This window comes from Cebus imitator, unplaced genomic scaffold, assembly GCF_001604975.1.
Source record: "Cebus imitator isolate Cc_AM_T3 unplaced genomic scaffold, Cebus_imitator-1.0 Scaffold118, whole genome shotgun sequence".
NCBI classification, from domain to species: Eukaryota; Metazoa; Chordata; class Mammalia; order Primates; family Cebidae; genus Cebus; species Cebus imitator.
The window spans coordinates 5,848,151-5,865,643 of record NW_016107433.1 but is presented as its reverse complement, the minus strand read 5'-3'; the positions used below and the strand labels follow the sequence as shown (position 1 = coordinate 5,865,643).

General features: G+C 42.1%; 2 protein-coding genes across 6 annotated transcripts in view; one reads left to right on the top strand and one right to left on the bottom strand.

Annotated features, from left to right (window-relative positions):
* Nucleotides 1-13,804, top strand: part of IST1 (IST1 factor associated with ESCRT-III) — a 29,767-nt gene extending 15,963 nt beyond the window's left edge. Inside the window, exons 2-10 of one of the 5 annotated variants that reach the window (XM_017539380.2) lie at nucleotides 2,159-2,261; nucleotides 3,014-3,194; nucleotides 3,631-3,718; nucleotides 6,836-6,919; nucleotides 7,416-7,526; nucleotides 8,212-8,424; nucleotides 9,037-9,129; nucleotides 10,552-10,558; nucleotides 12,434-13,804. In XM_017539380.2, the coding sequence (XP_017394869.1) occupies nucleotides 2,174-2,261; nucleotides 3,014-3,194; nucleotides 3,631-3,718; nucleotides 6,836-6,919; nucleotides 7,416-7,526; nucleotides 8,212-8,424; nucleotides 9,037-9,129; nucleotides 10,552-10,558; nucleotides 12,434-12,633 (1,065 nt within the window). In that variant the 5' untranslated portion in view covers nucleotides 2,159-2,173 and the 3' untranslated portion in view covers nucleotides 12,634-13,804. Of the gene's footprint in view, nucleotides 1-2,158; nucleotides 2,266-3,013; nucleotides 3,195-3,630; nucleotides 3,719-4,899; nucleotides 4,992-6,835; nucleotides 6,920-7,415; nucleotides 7,527-8,211; nucleotides 8,425-9,036; nucleotides 9,130-10,509; nucleotides 10,559-12,433 lie in introns of those variants that run through there. The other 4 variants (XM_017539379.2, XM_017539382.2, XM_017539383.2 and 1 more) reach the window with 4 other exon arrangements.
* Nucleotides 13,805-14,303: 499 nt separating this feature from the next.
* Nucleotides 14,304-17,493, bottom strand: part of PKD1L3 (polycystin 1 like 3, transient receptor potential channel interacting) — a 90,418-nt gene continuing 87,228 nt past the window's right edge. The window contains 2 exon segments of the mRNA XM_037742255.1: nucleotides 14,304-14,472; nucleotides 14,839-14,970. Coding sequence (XP_037598183.1) covers nucleotides 14,329-14,472; nucleotides 14,839-14,970 — 276 coding nt within the window. The 3' untranslated portion in view covers nucleotides 14,304-14,328.

Here is a 17,493-nt window from a genome sequence, read left to right as displayed (position 1 = left end):
GACAATGTCTTGCTGTTTTGCCCAGGCTCGAGTGCAGTGGCGTGGTCTTGGCTCATTGCAGCCTCTGCCTCCTAGGTTCAAGCGATTCTCCTGCCTCAGCCTTCTGAGTAGCTGGGATTACAGGTGCCCACCACCACACCCAGCTAATTTTTGTGTTTTTAGTAGAGATGGGGTTTTACCATGTTGGCCAGACTCATCTTGAACCCTTGACCTCAGGTGATCCACCTGCCTCAGCCTCCCAAAGTACTGGGATTACAGGCGTGAGTCACTGCTCCTGGCCTAGAATTGAAGCTTTTATCCAACAATATTGTTGCTGGATTTTCTCAGCTGTGGGGTTTTGTTTTTTGTTTTTTGAGACGGAGTTTCTCTCTTGTTGCCCAGGCTGGAGTGCAATGGCACAATCTCGGCTCACCTCAGCCTTCACCTCCTGGGTTAAAGTGATTCTTCTGGATTCTCCTGCCTCAGCCTCCCAAATAGCTGGGATTACAGGCATGTGCCACCAGGGTCAGCCAGTTTTGTATTTTTAGTAGAGACGGGTTTCTCCATGTTGGTCAAGCTGGTCTTGAACTCCTGACCTTAGGTGATCCACCCAACTAGGCCTCCCAAAGTGCTGGGATTACAGTTGTGAGTCACTGCCCCAGGCCAGTTTTTTTTTTTTAAATTATTGTTGTTTGTGGTTTTCCCAGTAGAATATATGTTCCTTTGAGGACAGGGACTGTACCTTAATTTACGCTTTTAATCTCCAGCATCTAGCCAATGTCTGACACATACATAATCAGTAAGTACTTATTGTGTGGATTGAACATAATTCAATTAATGGATTACAGATACTTCATGACATAAAAGCCCTGTTTTAACCTGGGACCTGGGTTAATTCCTAAATTTAGGGTAAAGGCTTTTGGGGGCAATTTTACAAAAGGAAATCCACTGATGTTTTTTTTTTTACTAGTGGTTAATTCACTAGTAGACAAATACTATTCTTAGTGTTCCTTCTTTGGTGCTCTTTTGATTTGTCTGTCCTTCAGTTACTTTGTTTGACCTAGCTTTTGTTTGGATACTACATTTTTGAGTCCAGAATTTAAATTTAGAGAAATAGAAATTGTGCCATTTTGAACTAGAATGCACAGTAGTCAATGCACAATGGTATATCCTAAAGTCTTGCGGGTAGAGGAGGGGTGGTTTTGTTGACTGTAACTCTGCTATTCAGTGAAGTTCCTGGTAAAGAGCCTTCTGTTGTAGAATTTTGTAGAGCAATTTTTTTTCTTGGACTTTTCACCCCTTTGTTTAACTTGTACGTGAGTAGATGTTAATGATATTTCTGTACTCTAGTGCACTAGCTTTTCCTCAAAGACTGAGACTTAATGGCAGGATTTGGGGAGTTAAGATGAGAATTTTTTTTTTGAGACAGAGTTTCACTCTGTCAGCCAGGCTAGAGTGTAATGGCGTGATCTTGGCTCACTGCAACCTCTGCCTCCCCATTTCAAGCAATTCTCCTGCCTCAGCCTGTGGAGTAGCTGGGATTACAGGCATGCGCCACCATACTTGGCTAATTTTTTTTTTGTATTTTCAGTAGAGACAGGGTTTCACCATATTGGTCAGGCTGGTCTTTACCTCCTGATGTTGTGATCGTCCATCTTCGCCTCCCATATTGCTGGGATTACAGGTGTGAGCCACCACGCCCGGCCGAGAATATTTTCAATTATGGGTCTGAATTTGATCGTCTTTCCCCGTTATTTTTTGAGATTGTTTTTTGGAAAAGCAGGGAACCTTCTGCTTTTTTATCTTTTTATCTACTCCCATGCCAATATCTAGGTATTTATTTCATCTGTCACCAAATTCTTTCAGCTGTGCTTTCAAAGTAGATTTCAAATCCATTTGCTGACACTGCTAACTACCCTGGTCTGAGCTATTACCATCCCTTGTCTGGATGATAATAATAGCCTTCCTGTTGGTCTTCTTGCCTCCAGTATTGTCCTTCCCCAATCAGTTTTCTATACAACAGCCAAATGATCTGTAAAAAATGTGAATTAGATCATGTTGTTTTCCTGTATTAGAAAAACACTCTGGTTTATTGTTTCAAGTAATTCAACCCTAAGAGGTGTTAGTTCCTGAACTAATTCTGACTTGAAAATAGTCATTGTGCTTCTTCTGTTTCTAGGAGAAACAGCACAGCATGCTGGGCTCTGGATTTAAAGCTGAGCGCTTAAGAGTCAATTTGAGATTAGTCATAAATCGCCTTAAACTTTTGGAGAAAAAAAAAAGTGAGTAGTGCATGATTGCCTTACCTTTTTTCCCCCCAAAATACATCACTGGATGCTAGCACTCCAGTACTGGATCTTTCAGTGTAGTACTATGAAGTCTTAGGAATCATATCTTTTTTTGTTGTTGCTTTTGTTGAAATGGGGTCTTACTCTGTCACCCAGGCTGGAGTGAAGGTGGTGTGATCTTGGCTTACTGCAGCCTCCACACCTCCTGGGTTCAAGCAATTCTTTTGCCTCAGCCTCCCGAGTAGCTGGGATTACAGGCGTGTGCCGCCACACCTGGCTAATTTTCATATTTTTAGTAGAGACGGGATTTCACCATGTTGGCCAGGCTGGTCTTGAACTCGTGACCTCAAAGCCATCTACCTGCCTCAGCCTCCCAAAGTGCTGGGATTACAGGCGTGAGGCACTATGTCTGGCTGGGGATCTCATCTTTTAATCTTTGGATGCATTTCTGCCCTTTGTGACTAGTCAGACTGGGTCCCTTGGTTGCAGAGAAAGGGGCATGCTCTGTTGTTATGGAATTAGGTAATCGGACTCCTGAGTTGGAACTGTCAAGCCACATGAGCTATATTTTCTCACCTAGTCAGAATAGCAATTTCTACAGTAGATGGGATGGGACTAGGTTTGTTAAGGGAGAGGAGCTAGGCTATAGTGGAAACACCCAGTTCTTCCTGTTGAGGGGAGATTGGCCTGTAGGCCAGATGCCAGTGCTCTACTGCTGTGAGATTGGAGTGGGATTTGTGTTGTAGCGGAACTGGCCCAGAAAGCAAGGAAGGAGATTGCTGACTATCTGGCTGCTGGGAAAGATGAACGAGCTCGGATCCGTGTGGAGCATATTATCCGGGAAGACTACCTTGTGGAGGCCATGGAGATCCTGGAGCTGTACTGTGACCTGCTGCTGGCTCGGTTTGGCCTTATCCAGTCTATGAAGTAAGATACTGTGATTAATAGATCTAAATCATTTCTGGAATTTGAAAAAGGAGTAATATGGTCCCTTTCTGCATCGGGGGGCTAGCATTAGGGGACTAGTTCACATGCCCAAGGATCTTCTTCCTAGCAGTTGCTTAAAGGCCTCATCTCAATGTAGATAACTGTTAGAACGAAAATGTAGGATCTGAAACTGAGAAGCCTAAATTTGAATCTTGGCTCAACCATTTTCCGACTTAATGGCCTTGGCCTTCTTTGGTAGTTTTGAGTTTCTCCAGAAGTAAAATAAGATCATGAAAATGGCTAGAAGCCTAGAGTTATTGTGAGAATCTAGTGAGATTCATAAAATAGCTTTGGAGACTATAAAGTATATGAAACAAAAGCTATGATTTTTTCGGTTTATTTTAAAGAATGTTATATTAATTTTTCCCTCGATTAGGGAGCTAGATTCTGGTCTTGCTGAATCTGTGTCTACACTGATCTGGGCTGCTCCTCGACTCCAGTCAGAAGTGGCTGAGTTGAAAATAGTGAGTATAAGTAGTTTCAGTGATGTTTGTTGCTTTTCATATTGTTAGGAAGGTGGGTTAATATAAGTTACTTCTGCTGATTTGACCAGGTATTTTGTACCCTTCTTAGTTTGCTTTTGAAATAGGTTTTGTAAATTTATTTGTTTATCCTTTTCAGACTTACAGAACAGTGTTTTTGTAAACTTGAGTAATTCTTTTAAGGAGCACAGCTTTGTGTATCTCCAGCTGTGTCTTAATGTTATTTAACTCAATGCAAACAGAGAAGTTTTTATGCAACTGTAAACCAGTAAAGTTAAAATAACATTAATTTAAGGTGACAGATGTTTTTGCTTTATTAATTCCACAAATATTTAAGTAAATTGTATGAGCTATGTGAGTGCTGTGGTGAGCAAAATATGGCACCAGCCATACTCCTATAGCTTAGAGTCTAGCAGAAGAGACAGACATTAACCAGAAAATTGCACATCACAACATGGATATGGTACTGACTGCTAGGATACAAATTCAGTTGTGTTTTCTGTTTTCTACATCTTTACCTTTCTATTTCCTAGGAGATTGTCTCATTCTATAGCTCCCAACCTGAGATTGTCTCATTCTTGTCTCCCAAACTGTCTACTGAGATTTCCTTGTTTTCTAGGTTTTTTTTTTTTTGAAGAACTCTTTAATTCTCTGAATATATTTTATAGTCCGTTTTTGTTTCATGGCCACAATGTTTTCTGAATCTCTGAGGATATTATAGTTTATTTATTTATTTATTTATTTATTTTAAGATGGGGTTTCACCATGATGGCCAGGCTGGTCTTGAACTCTTGACCTCAGGTGATCCACCCACCTCAGCCTCCCAAAGTGCTAGGACTACAGGCGTGAGCCACCGCGCCTGGCTATTATAGTTTATTTTTAAACTTCCGTCACGTTTGTTTCTCTCAAGTTCATTTTTCCTATTTCTTAGTTTTATAGTAGAGACTTTTCTGAAGATTTAGTGGTCCTTGGCTGTTGGTTTACATTTAAGAGCAAGGCACTGTAAAGCAGATTGGAACCTTGTGTGCATGGGTGGGTTTTTACTGCCAGATTGTTGAGTGGTCTGACTAAGCTCTTGTTTGGAGGAATTCCAGACTGTCAGGAACTAGTTGTCTTTCCTTGGGTTGGTCGTTTTCTCCAGAATCCTTCTACCTTCTGCCTAGAGTGTATAAGCTGGCTGCCAGCATTTCTGAGAGCCTAGTGGAGAAGGAAGCCAAAAATCTATTTGATATATAGAAGACTTAATTCTTCTGTTGTAAGTATCACTGCTGTCTCCTGTGTATAGACTCCAGAGTCCCTTTAGTTTGCTCACCCCAGAGAATAAACCTCTGACAATAGGGTACCGGTGGCAGTCATTGAGTTTTGGGGGCAGAGAAGAGTGACAATAGAGGCAACTGATTCTTATGTAGACTTTTTTTTTTGAGATGGAGTCTCTAACTGTTGCCCAGGCTGGAGTGCAATGGCGTGATTTCGGCTCACTGCAACCTCCGCCTCCTGGGTTCAAGGCATTCTCCTGCCTCAGCCTTCAGAGTAGCTGGGATTCCAGGTGCCTGTCACCACAGCCAGCTAATTTTTTGTATTTTTAGTAGAGACGGGGTTTCCTCATGTTGACCAGGCTGGTTTCGAACTCCTGACCTTGTGATCTGCCTGCCTGAACCTCCCAAAATGCTGGGATTACAGGTGTCGGCCACCATACCCGGCCATTTTTGGTCTCTTGTATACTCCTTTAAAATTCACCTCATAGTGGAAAAGGCTTAAATATGTCACAAAACTTTAAAGCCATAAAAAAAGAGTGATAAATTAGTATAAATAAAAATCTGTGTAGTATAAAGCAAAACAAAAGCCTTAAAAGACAAATGCCATTTATGTTATAGGTGTCAGGTACCCCTGAAAGTCTTCATAGTGAGTAGTGAGAACTCTCCTACTGGGCTTCTGGAATGTTGGGACCACTCTGGTCCAATGCTACTACTATCATTTCCTGTCTGGAAATGAGAGTAGCTTCTTGAATATTCTTTGTATTCCTATTTCGGTTTCTTTTAATCTTTTCACCATTCTATCAGAACCACCTGAGGGTCCAAAACACAGCTCCAATCCTGTCACTACATTTTGCTTTAAAGCCCTTTAGTAGCTTTCTGTTGCTCTTGTGGTAGAAACAAACTCCCTAATAATGGCCTTACATGGTCCTGTGTTGTCTGGCTCCCACCTCCCTTTCTTTGTTTCCTACCACATTCCTTGGACTCTGCACTAGAGGTTCACTGACTTGATTTCAGGCTTGAGGAATGACCATGTTTTTTTCCCACCAGTGGCCTTTGCACTGCTGTTTTCTTTTCCTGAAATGTTCTTCCTTCTGCATTTAGTTAACTCCTAGTCATCCTTTATTTATTATTTGAGACAGGGTCTTGCTCTGTCACCCATGCTGGAGTACAGTGGCACGATCTCGGCTTACAGCAGCCTCAGCTTCCCAGGCTCAAGTGATCATCCTCCCACTTAACTGAGTAGCTGAGACCACATGTGTGCACCACCATGCCCAGCTAGTTTTTGTATTTTAAAAAATAGAGACAAGGGTTTTGCTATGATGCCCAGGCTGGTTTTGAATACCTGAGCTCAAGTGATCTGCCCACCTCAGCCTTACAAAGTGTTGGGATTACAGGCATGAGCCACCATGCCTGGCTTTATCATCCTTTAAATGTCAGCAAAGCATCAGTTCCTTCAGGAAGCCTTACCTGACTTTATCACATCTGATTCTGCTGTTAGAAGCTGGTGATAATGGTACATCTTCCCTTGGTATCACTTACTGTAGCTGTAGTTGTACCTTTATCTGTGTGATTATTTGATTAATGACTATAAGATTCAATAGGAACAGTATCTGGTTTGTTCATCTTTTTTTTATATTGTGTATCATAACACTCATGATAGTAGCACTTGAGTGTTGCTTATTGGAAGGATGAAATAGTGGATTAATATGTACCCCTTAAGGTGTTGCAGATTCCCATGTTTTGGAAATCTTGTAATAGACAACGTTTGCTGTTTCCAGTAAGAAGCTTAAAGCATTCTGTTGAAGTGGTCTCTATTTTTATTTACTGTCCTTTTTCTCTTTAGGTTGCTGATCAGCTCTGTGCCAAGTATAGCAAGGAATATGGCAAGTTATGTAGGACCAACCAGATTGGAACTGTGAATGACAGGGTAATGAACATACTTGGTAACATGAAGCAGTGTGTGGGTGGGAGCAGTTTATTGTATTGCCTGTAGCAATTCTAGTGGGTACCATTGTATGGCTCAGTATAGGGTTTCACATTTCATAGTGGGGTGAGGACAGCTGTGTGGCTGGCATTGTGATCCAATCTTTACACCTGCCCAATTCCTCCCATAGCTGTCATTCATAAGCCTCATGTCATTTGTGAAGGTGGGAAGTGAGGCAGGGAGAAGGATGGATGAATTGAACTGTGGAAGGTAGCAGTATTGTCTTTTACTAGCATCTGGGTCACATGTAATGAGAATGTGAAAGAGAGATGTTGGGCCTCTGATGTGGCTTTTGACTCTGAAAAATCATTTAACTGCTCTGAACCTTTTTTTTCCTCAGCGTTAACCTGTAAAAAGAGGAGCTAACTTTGCATAGTGAAGTTAGGATTAGGCTGGTTGGTATAGATGCATCTTAGACCTGGGTCTTTTTACTTAACAGCTAATGCACAAACTGAGTGTGGAAGCCCCACCGAAAATCCTGGTGGAGAGATACCTGATTGAAATTGCGAAGAATTACAATGTACCCTATGAGCCTGACTCTGTGGTCATGGTAAGTTTACCAGAACACAAAGAAAAATGAGTTTGTAGGTTTGGCCTTCATTGTACTAACTTAAATTTGTGTGAGTTTAAGCCTTTGTCCAGGTAGTACCTTTTTGACTGGCAATAAATGTGCCTGTGTTTCTGAGGGTTCTTAAGGATCATTAGATGACTGACAACACTTTGAGAAGGTCCAAACCTTGATACAAATGTAAAATGGCACCATTATTGCTACTTTTTGGTGAACTTCAGGAATTGAGAAATCTGTTGATAGCAAGGAATGCCCCAAGACCCAAACAGTTCCCCAAAGGTTTATTGGGTACCCACCGTGTGTCAGATGGTACATAGAAAGCTGAGAATACAGGGAAAAAATCATCCAGCAGTTAAGGTTGGTGGGATATGGTGGATGCTTTGGTTTGCTGCTCAGACATCCCCATTACTTACATTTGGGAACACCATCAGGTCTATTCCAGCTGCAGAAGTCATTGGGGAACTGGCTGAGGCCTTTGTTGTGATTGTGTTGCAGCCCAACTTCTTCCACCCACCTTTGCCTCCTTTTCTTTCCCCACAGGTGTTGATCCCAGAAGCACTCCAGTAAACTTGCTTTATGCTAACTAATCTCCATCTCAAGAGTCTGCTTTCTGGGGACTCTGGCCTTGGACATGGGTTAATGACATGGGTTTCTCTCTCTTTCTCAGGCAGAAGCTCCACCTGGGGTAGAGACAGATCTTATTGATGTTGGATTCACAGATGATGTGAAGAAAGGAGGCCCTGGAAGAGGAGGAGGAGGGGGTGGTGGCTTCACAGCACCAGTTGGTGGACCTGATGGAACAGTGCCAATGCCCATGCCCATGCCTATGCCCATGCCATCTGCAAATACGCCTTTCTCATATCCACTGCCAAAGGGACCAGTAAGTATACATAAGTGTGGATGTAAGCTTTAGAAAATGTTACAGACGATGACAAGTTGGCTCTGTGAATACACACAGGAATTGTAGGTTGTCAGGAGCCGTTAGCAGTAAGAACATTTGGTATTAGCTGGCAGTAATCTTGTGGGGGAAGAAATCATTGGATTCAGAGGTCTTTTAGTTCAGCTGTAGGAAAATCTATAGAGATGGTGCCAGAAAAACACTTTCATAAAGGTTTCCTGAATATCTGGGATTTGTTATAGTCATACTAGTAGCTTTTTCCACTACTATGTTTTATTTATTTTCCACCACCACTTTATTGCCATGCAGAAAAGCCTTTGTAGATAAGATGGTCATTGCTAGTAAGAATGCCTGATTAGAATTTTCCTTTGTAAACAATGAAGTACTTGATTACTTAAAGAATAGCATAGATCTTTAAAAATCTGGAATCCTTCTGACCACGTGTGGCCCTTTTGGGCATTTTTAAGGATCTTGAATATTTGTATATATTCAGTGTGAGCATATTTATGTATGTATTTCTCCCTTCCCATACCCAAACCTTGGAAGCTGCAAAGTAGGGGCAGTGTCTCTGATATTGCCTTTCTCCTCTTACAGTCGGATTTCAATGGATTGCCAATGGGGACTTATCAGGCCTTTCCCAATATTCATCCACCTCAGATACCAGCAACCCCTCCATCGTATGAATCTGTAAGTGCCTGAGCCACTTTTATAAGCAACAGGAGAGTGAATCCCATGAAGAGCAAGCAAAATAATGACCACAGGAAAGGCAGAGTTTTGATCAACTCCTAGTACCATCATCATTCTTGCTTTGGGATTCTTGTTTCGCTTTATAACATTACCCTGGATATGGGGGGTGGTGGTGATGGCAGTATCCGTTGGTGGCATTGCTTTGTCCGCAATTAAGCCAGGCATCAGGAAGGAACTGCAGATTTTTTAGAAAGTTGTAGTGCTCTATGAGGGCACTTAACTAGTTGTTTTGACTAACTAGGCAAAGGATCATGTTGAGCTGATAAAGTTGTGGTGCTAGAGTATCATAATTATTAAAATATTCATCTTACATGTTCTCAACACATGTAAAAGAATATTGACCAGAATTATCTAGTTAATAGATGTCTACCAGTAGTATTGATCACATTTTAGTATTCTAGTCAAAACTTACTAATGAATAGCTAATATAGTAATGATACCTTGAACTGGAGGTGGTTTAATGCTTGTTTTTGACCAGCCTTGCTTTCTCAGTTACTATATGCCTTTTGAGACCTGTCTCCATCTAGTTTTTTACTGAGAAAGAAATTGGTATGGTCATTTGCTGTGTAAATTACTCATCTAGGAAGTTCTTCCTGTTCCTGAGCTTGCTTTCTGTTCTTTCTTTGGTTTCCATCTCTAGCTGATGTGTTCTACCTTGGGCCTGAGTTTTTCTTATGCTTTGCTTTTGCATGTGTCAGAGCATAACCCACAGCTGGTTGTAGGAATGAGGTCAAAAACCATCAGTATTTGAGGACTTGGTTCTTACAGATATATTCAGGAATACTTTCTCTTTGTCCAAAGGTCAGTGTGATAAGGATTTTTTCTGTTTGGTAGTTAAGAGTTCAACATGAGGCTGGGCCCGGTGGCTCATGCTTGTAATCCCAGCACTGTGGGAGGCCAAGGCGGGCAGATCACCTGAGGTCAGGAGTTCGAGACCAGCGTGGGCAACATAGTGAAACCCTGTCTGTACCCAAAATACAAAAATTGGCCAGGCATGGTGCTGCATGCCTACAGTCGTACCTATGTGAAAGGCTGAGGCAGGGCAATGGCTGGAGCCCAGGAAGTAAGTAGATGCTGCAGTGAGTCATGATTGCACCACTGCACTCCAGCCTGGGTGACAGAAGGAGACCCTCTCTCAATTAAAAACAAAGGAGTTTAACATGGTATCTACCTGATTGGAAGAAATGCAGGGGCAGTTTCTTTGAAGCAGGCTCTGTTGCACTTAGTGAGCAACTCAGCTTTTGGAAACACGGGCTTATATCAGTTCTTTCTTCAGTGATGCCATTGCTGTTTCCTCTAGTAACAATCATTGTGTTTCAGGTTGATGACATTAATGCTGATAAGAATATCTCTTCTGCACAGATTGTTGGTGAGTAGTATCAGTCTGAAACCTTCAGGTCTTAGTGCTGAATCCTCTGCTGTTTTCTCATTATTGTTCCTCCCTTAGAGACTGTTTCCATGCCCGTGGCATTCTATCTGCATGCTCCGTTTTCATCCCACATGCTAAAATACAACTCAGGATATCCTGCTTCCAAAGATTAAAGATTTTCCCTGGCCCAGAAGCAGCTCCCAAGTTCCCTCTTCCTGTCAGTGTTATCACTATTCTTTTTCAGTCATGCTTGACTTCTTTATATTATTGCTGCTTCAGCTTACATTGTGCCTCAAACAGCTCAGTGAATTTTACAAAGCAAACCTGTTCGTGTAGCTATCAATTAAACAAACACTGGCCAGGTGTGGTGACTCACATTTGTAATCTGAGTACTTGGGGAAGTAGAGGCAGAAGGACCACTTGAGGCCAGGAGTTTGAGACCAGCCTGGGCAACATAGCAAGATCCTGTTTCTACAAAATATTAAAAAAACAGCTGGGCTTAGTGGTGCAGACCTGTGGTCACAGCTACTCAGGAATTCAAGGTTACAGTGAGCTATCACTTGTATTCCAGCCTGGATGACAAAGTGAAGCCCTGTCTTAAAATAAGACACTACCAGGAACCCAGAGGGTTGTGCCTCCTGGGTTCAAGTGATTCCCCTGACTCAGCCTCCCAAGTAGCTGGGACTACAGGTGCACACCACCATACCTTGCTAATTATTGTATTTTTAGTAGAGACATGGTTTCACCGTGTTGGCCAGGCTGGTCTTAAATACCTGGCTAATTGTATTTTTAGTAGAGACATGGTTTCACCATGTTGGCCAGGCTAGTCTTAAATTCCTGACCTCAGGTGATCTACCACGCCTGGCCAGAAGAATACTTTTAAAATTAGAGACAGTTGTTTTATGGAGATATAATTTACATTAAAAAACCCATAGATTTTAAGTATGTGTATGTATATATACACACACATATATATATGCACACACATAGAATCCGACTTTGTGATCAAGGTATACAATGTTATTCTTACCTCACAGTTCCCTTATTTCCAGTCAACTCTGCCCTTTCCTCCAGAGTCAGAGCACTATTTGGATATTTTTTGTTACTTAGTTTAGTTTTCCTCATCCTAGAACTGATGAAAACATAGAGTAGGTGTGTGCTGGGGTGTGATTTTAACAAACTACTACATGGAAGACTGAAAATACAGATCAGACCATTGTATCAAATAACCTGGACATTCATTCCTTTAAAAAAAACTTTGTCCCCAATCCCTAAAGAGTGTTGGTTCTGAAGGAAGCAGTGTTCTAGCAGAATCCTATTCCACTCCTTGGACTTGGTTGGTAAAAGAGCAGACCTTATGAAAGGGCCACTCCCTTTAGGTGATTGCTCTGTGGATATAGCCCCATGTATCCCACTTTTTTCCACCACAGGAAAGTAAAACAGATAGGATTGAACCCTAATTAGAAAATGTAGATGTTTGTTAGCCTTCAGAATTAGAATTTTTGTAGCCAGGTGTGGTGGTTCACACCTGTAATCCCAGCACTTCGGGAGGCTGAGGTGCGTGGATCACTTAAGGAGTTGAAGACCAGTCTGGCCAACATGGTGAAACCCCATGTCTATTAAAAATCCAAAAATTAGCCAGGTGTGGTGGTGCCTGGCTGTAGTCCCAGCTACTCAACCCGGGAGGTGGAGGTTGCTGTGAGCCGATATCATGCCACTGCACTCCAGCCTGGGCAACAGAGACTCCCTAAAAAAATTTTTTTTTAAACTAGGGTTTTCTCCTGTATTTTGATCATTTTGTTTTTACTACGAAAGGGGATCTGGGACATTTCTTTGGCGTTTGTAACATTGTGCTTCTTGCCCTAATTGAATCAGGTCCTGGACCCAAGCCAGAAGCCTCTGCAAAGCTTCCTTCCAGACCTGTGGATCACTATGACAACTTTGTCCTACCAGAATTGCCGTCTGTGCCAGACACACTACCAACTGCGTCTGCTGGTGCCAGCACCTCAGCCTCTGAAGACATTGACTTTGATGATCTTTCCCGGAGGTTTGAAGAGCTGAAAAAGAAAACATAGGTCTCTTAAACCAGGCAACTTTCACATTTTGGGAGTTGAGACTGAGCAATCTCTCTCCTTGTAACAAAGAATCTCCATGAAATTCCGTTTCATCTGTTAACGTCACTGAGCACAACACTCCTCCTCTGGGTTCTCTTCCTGCTCCTCCAGATTCTGCTGCTTTCCAGTTCTCTGTTGATTCTAACAACTGGAGACTGAGGCCGGAGCAGCTGGCTCCTGGCAGCTGTGCTTCTAGGTTTCAGAGTGATCCCAGGTTTCTTCCTGGCCCGTCCCACGGTCCCTCCACGGGAGCATGAGAGGATGGGAAGCACTGTGGAGAGACCACCAAAGATGGCTGGACAGTGGGAGAGAGCACCTCATGAAATGTCCCAGCCTCGTGTTGAGGTTCCAGACTTAGAAACAAACCCCTCTGTACAGGGGGACTGTGGTGAGTGAGAATCAAGGCCACGGTGTGTGTTTTCTCACACTCTAATGCGACTGGGAGAGAGAAAATGACTCAGGACGCCATTGTAACGGTTCCTGGAAGCTGGGCCCTCTCATTGGCATATACACTACTCCTCGCCACAGGGCACTGTCCCACCAGGATCCAGTTGCAAAGTTTGTCTCAACAATTGAAGGCCTCGCTTAGTTGTACTGGATTCTCAGGGAGCCCTCTGTGGCCTTTTGCTTTGAGTGCTGTATTTCCCTTTTACCAGAGGGCAGCACTGTGGAAATTCCTGTTTTTCCCATAGCATATTCTGTTGGATTGCATTACTGGTAAAGAAAGGACAGGCTGCCATTCAAGTCTAGGGTAGGCTTCCAGCTGCCTTAATAGAAGTACTCAAGTTTTTTGGGTAGTGAGCTGGAAAGCCTACAGGAAAAGAGGGGTACCTGTTTTCATTTGAAAACTAATTCATGGAACCTTTAAAGTTAATCTCAGATAAATTTTTGGTGCCCATGCAGCTGTAGTTGTTCACTGCTTTCCTGGATGGGATTCTCATGTTGTAACTTCTGTACTCCTTTGGCTCATAGCTAAGGCCATTCTTCCCCACAGGGGTGGCTTTGGGATTGGATATGGCTTTCGCTTCTGTGTAGTATACCTGTACATACCTGTTTCAAGCAGCCTTTCTTTAATGTTTTCAGTTGGTTTGTATTCTGTAGCTCAGTAGCTAATAAAGATCCTGTGTCCTGCTTTCTCTGTTTGCTCAGATGATGAAGTAGAAAGCTGGAGTTCAGTGGAGAATATTTTAACCAAGTGATGCATGTTAACCAGCCCTTAACTTCAGGATTCCTGGAGCAGTGCAGGGCTCATTTTGGTCTCTGTATTTAGATAGCCCAGATAGCATCTGTGAATTTGGTCCTCCTCAGTGACAGGGCTCTGCATCTGCCATGCCTCATCCTTGTATATTTATTTTTAGTAAGTTGCAGTGAGCTCACTTCTGACTCCTCCGTTTCCCAATCCCTCCTGGGCCATGGGTGGTGAGTGTTCTGTTACTTGGTGCTTGGCAGCTGAGCTGGTTTGTCTGGTAGTATTCTTACGGTGTTAATCCTATCTTGACAGTGCCAAGATCCGTAAGAACTTGGGACCAAGGGTATTCCAATTTCTCACTAACTTACAGAATTAAAAACAAAGTATATTACTATTGTAAAGTCATGCCATGCAAAGATAAGTAGTAATATGCTAAAAAATACTAAGCCAAGTAGGAGAAAACAGGATTAAGGTAGTTCGTCTTCTAAAACTTCAGTGTCAATGCCCATTGATGTCGTAGCTGCTTGCTCAGATGACGTTTTTTGGGGCTGACGGATTCCTAACAAATTTGAGAGCTTCAGTAGCAGCATATCTATTAGTGCAACTTGTCTCTGAGTGTTTGAAGACAAAAAGAGAAATGTGAGAAAACAAATTACTAATACCGGAGTAAAAATGTACCAAAGATTTTTAAAAAATTAGTTAATGTATAGTAAAGATACTATTTCTTTAATAATTTACAGTCAGGCATTGGAGTGTTTCCACTATCTAATTAATGGCTGAGACCCAGCTATTTATAGGACAGTGGCTATGGAACATTACACAGTCTTATAAATTGGGTTTCCTGGGAATATAGCTGGCAGAGCTTCTGAAATAAAAGTAATATGATTCTGTGCATTATAAATAAAGTCTAAGGGGCAATTACAGTGGAGTTTTCCCAGTGACATAACAGCATGCTAGTTTATCTTTTAGTTACCTACCTTAAGTGACTTTCTTTCTTTTCCAAAGGCCATTAGAATGGCAGAAACAAAAAGATTAATTATCACAAGTACCAACAAGATGACACTGGTGAGGACCAGAAAGGTGCCCAGGACTGGGTCTAAAGCGATAACCTGGGAAGACAATAAACACTTGCAGTGACTGACCGTTTAGTTTCAACTTTACAAACAAGCTATATGCTAAAGTTTGGGATCTTTTCAGAAGAAAAGCTTATCTGATGAAAACATAGGGAGAGAGGCAAAAAGATACTCAGAAGGAATTTTTTTTTTTTTTTTTTTTTTTTTTTTGGAGTCTGTTGCCCAGGTTGGAGTGCAGTGGTGTGATCTCAGCTCACTGCAACCTCCGCTTCCTGAGTTCAAGAGATTCTCCTGCCTCAGCCTCCCAAGTAGCTGGGATTACAGGCGCGTGCCACCACACCCATCTGATTTTTAATAGAGACAGGGTTTTACCACATTAGACTAGTCTCGAACTCCTGACCTGGTGATCCACCCGCCTCAGCTCCCAAAGTGCTGAGATTACAGGCATGAGCCACCACACCCAGGAGAAAATACTTATAAACAAACAGAGGAGCAGGAATGACTGATTTTAAGGAGATAAGATAATTTTGACATCAGGGCATTCACAAGGAGAGAACAGGTGAGTTGCAGTGGAATTGGAAATGATTCAAATGTCACATCAGTTTTGGCAATTCCAGAAAATACATCTAATCACTGAATTTAAAAAGGGTTACGTACACTGAAAGAATAAATGCATACCAGAAGTGAGAATGCAAACTGTCTCTGCCATATCAAGAAACCACAACTCTAACAGGAGCATTCCAATAAAAGTTAATAGGTTGGCCACAGAAAACTGGCTTTTTGGTACTTTTCCCATTGTCATTTTTAAAGGTGTAAGTACTGAGTTCTGTCATTCTTTAGTTTTCTGCATAAATAAACATCAAGTTCTGGGCTTACTAGAATGGTTGCCATAACAAAATTTTTAAAAATTCAGGTGTTCTTTATCAACAAATGGTGTTTATTTTCCCTTGGTACTGGCCCATTCACTGTTGCCACTAGGGCACTGTTTATGATAATCAGCCCCTTTCAGGATATTTTTAAACACTCTCCTGATGGAAATCTTTATGACAAAATATTTTCAAGCACCAAACTGTTACCCACATAAAAATGCTTATAAAAATTTCAGGTCAACCAGATAATGTGGGCAAGCTCTTGAGTTTGTGATATAAGACTTTTTTCCAATAAGTTTATTTTTATGGTGTACAATTACTTAAAAGCAGAAAAGTTGTTTTTTTTCCCCAATCAAAAAGCAGGTATCAGCAAAAGTTTGTTATTCTGATTGTAACTTCCTTCACTGCTTTGGATACAAAGTGCTCCAGCGGTGAAGGCTCATCCCCTAGTTATTGGAGCTAGGACCACAACAGAACAGCCCAGTCAGTGAAAATAGCAGTTACAGTTGTCTGTCAGTATCTGAGAGACATTGGCTCCAGGGCCTCCACAGGTACCAAAATTTGAGGATGCTTAAGTCCCTTATTCTTATTTTTTATGTATTGCAAGCTTCCCTAAAGGTTAAGAAAGTGTTCCCCTCACCCAATCCTTTAAAAAAATTTTTTTAGAGGCAGAGTCTCCCTGTGTCACCCAGGCTGGAGTACAGTGGTACGATCTCGGCTTACTGCAACCTCCACCTCCCAGGGTCAACCAGTTCTCCTGCCTCAGCCTCCTGAGTGGCTGGGATTACAGGTTCCCACCACCATGCCCAGCTAATTTTTGTATTTTAGTAGAGATGGGGTTTTACCATTTTGGCCAGGCTGGTCTTGAATTCCAGTGATCTGCCCCGCCTCGGCCTCCCAAAGTGCTGGGATTACAGGTATAAGCCACTGTGCCTGGCTTAGAAAGTCCCTTTTTAAAAATGACACAGTATTTGCATAAACCCTATATACATCTCTCCTGTACTTTAGATTACCTCTAGTAGCTAATGCAGTGTAAATGCTACATAGAATAGTTATACCGGTTTGTGGGTTTTTTGTTTGTTTTGTGGGAGACGGTCTCGCTCAGAGAGCAGTAGCACGATCATAGCTCTCTGCAGCCTCACTCCTGGGCTAGCCTCCTGAGTGGCTGAGACTATAGAGTGTCCCACCACACCTGGCTAATTTTTATTTTTTATTTTTTGTAGAGACAAAGTCTCACTATGTTGCCCAGGCTGGTCTGAAATTCTTGGCCTTATGCAGTCCTCCCCCTTGGCCCCTCACGGCTTGAGCTAACTCACCCTGCCCTGTTAATGCACTTTAAAAAGGCCATTGAGAAACACCGAATCATGTTAATCTGGCCAAGCACAACAGCACAAGGTTCGGCCCAGTGTTTTTTGCTAATAAGGACACAAGAAGTGAGGAAGGAAGGACTAAGTGCTTAGGAAAGGGCAGATTTCTGAAAGCAAAAGCCATGTATACACTGTATGTGTAGGCAGTACCATGAAGCAAAAGAGCAAAGGACTGAAATTTCCCACCTTTCCAGTGTGCAGTGTACAGTAGGAGGCTGTTTTCATAAGGAGCACCCCCCCCAACTCTCCTTGTTCAATATATTAAATAGAATTCTGTGGAGAAACTAATTTTTTTTTTTTTTTTTTTTTTTTTTTTTTTTTTT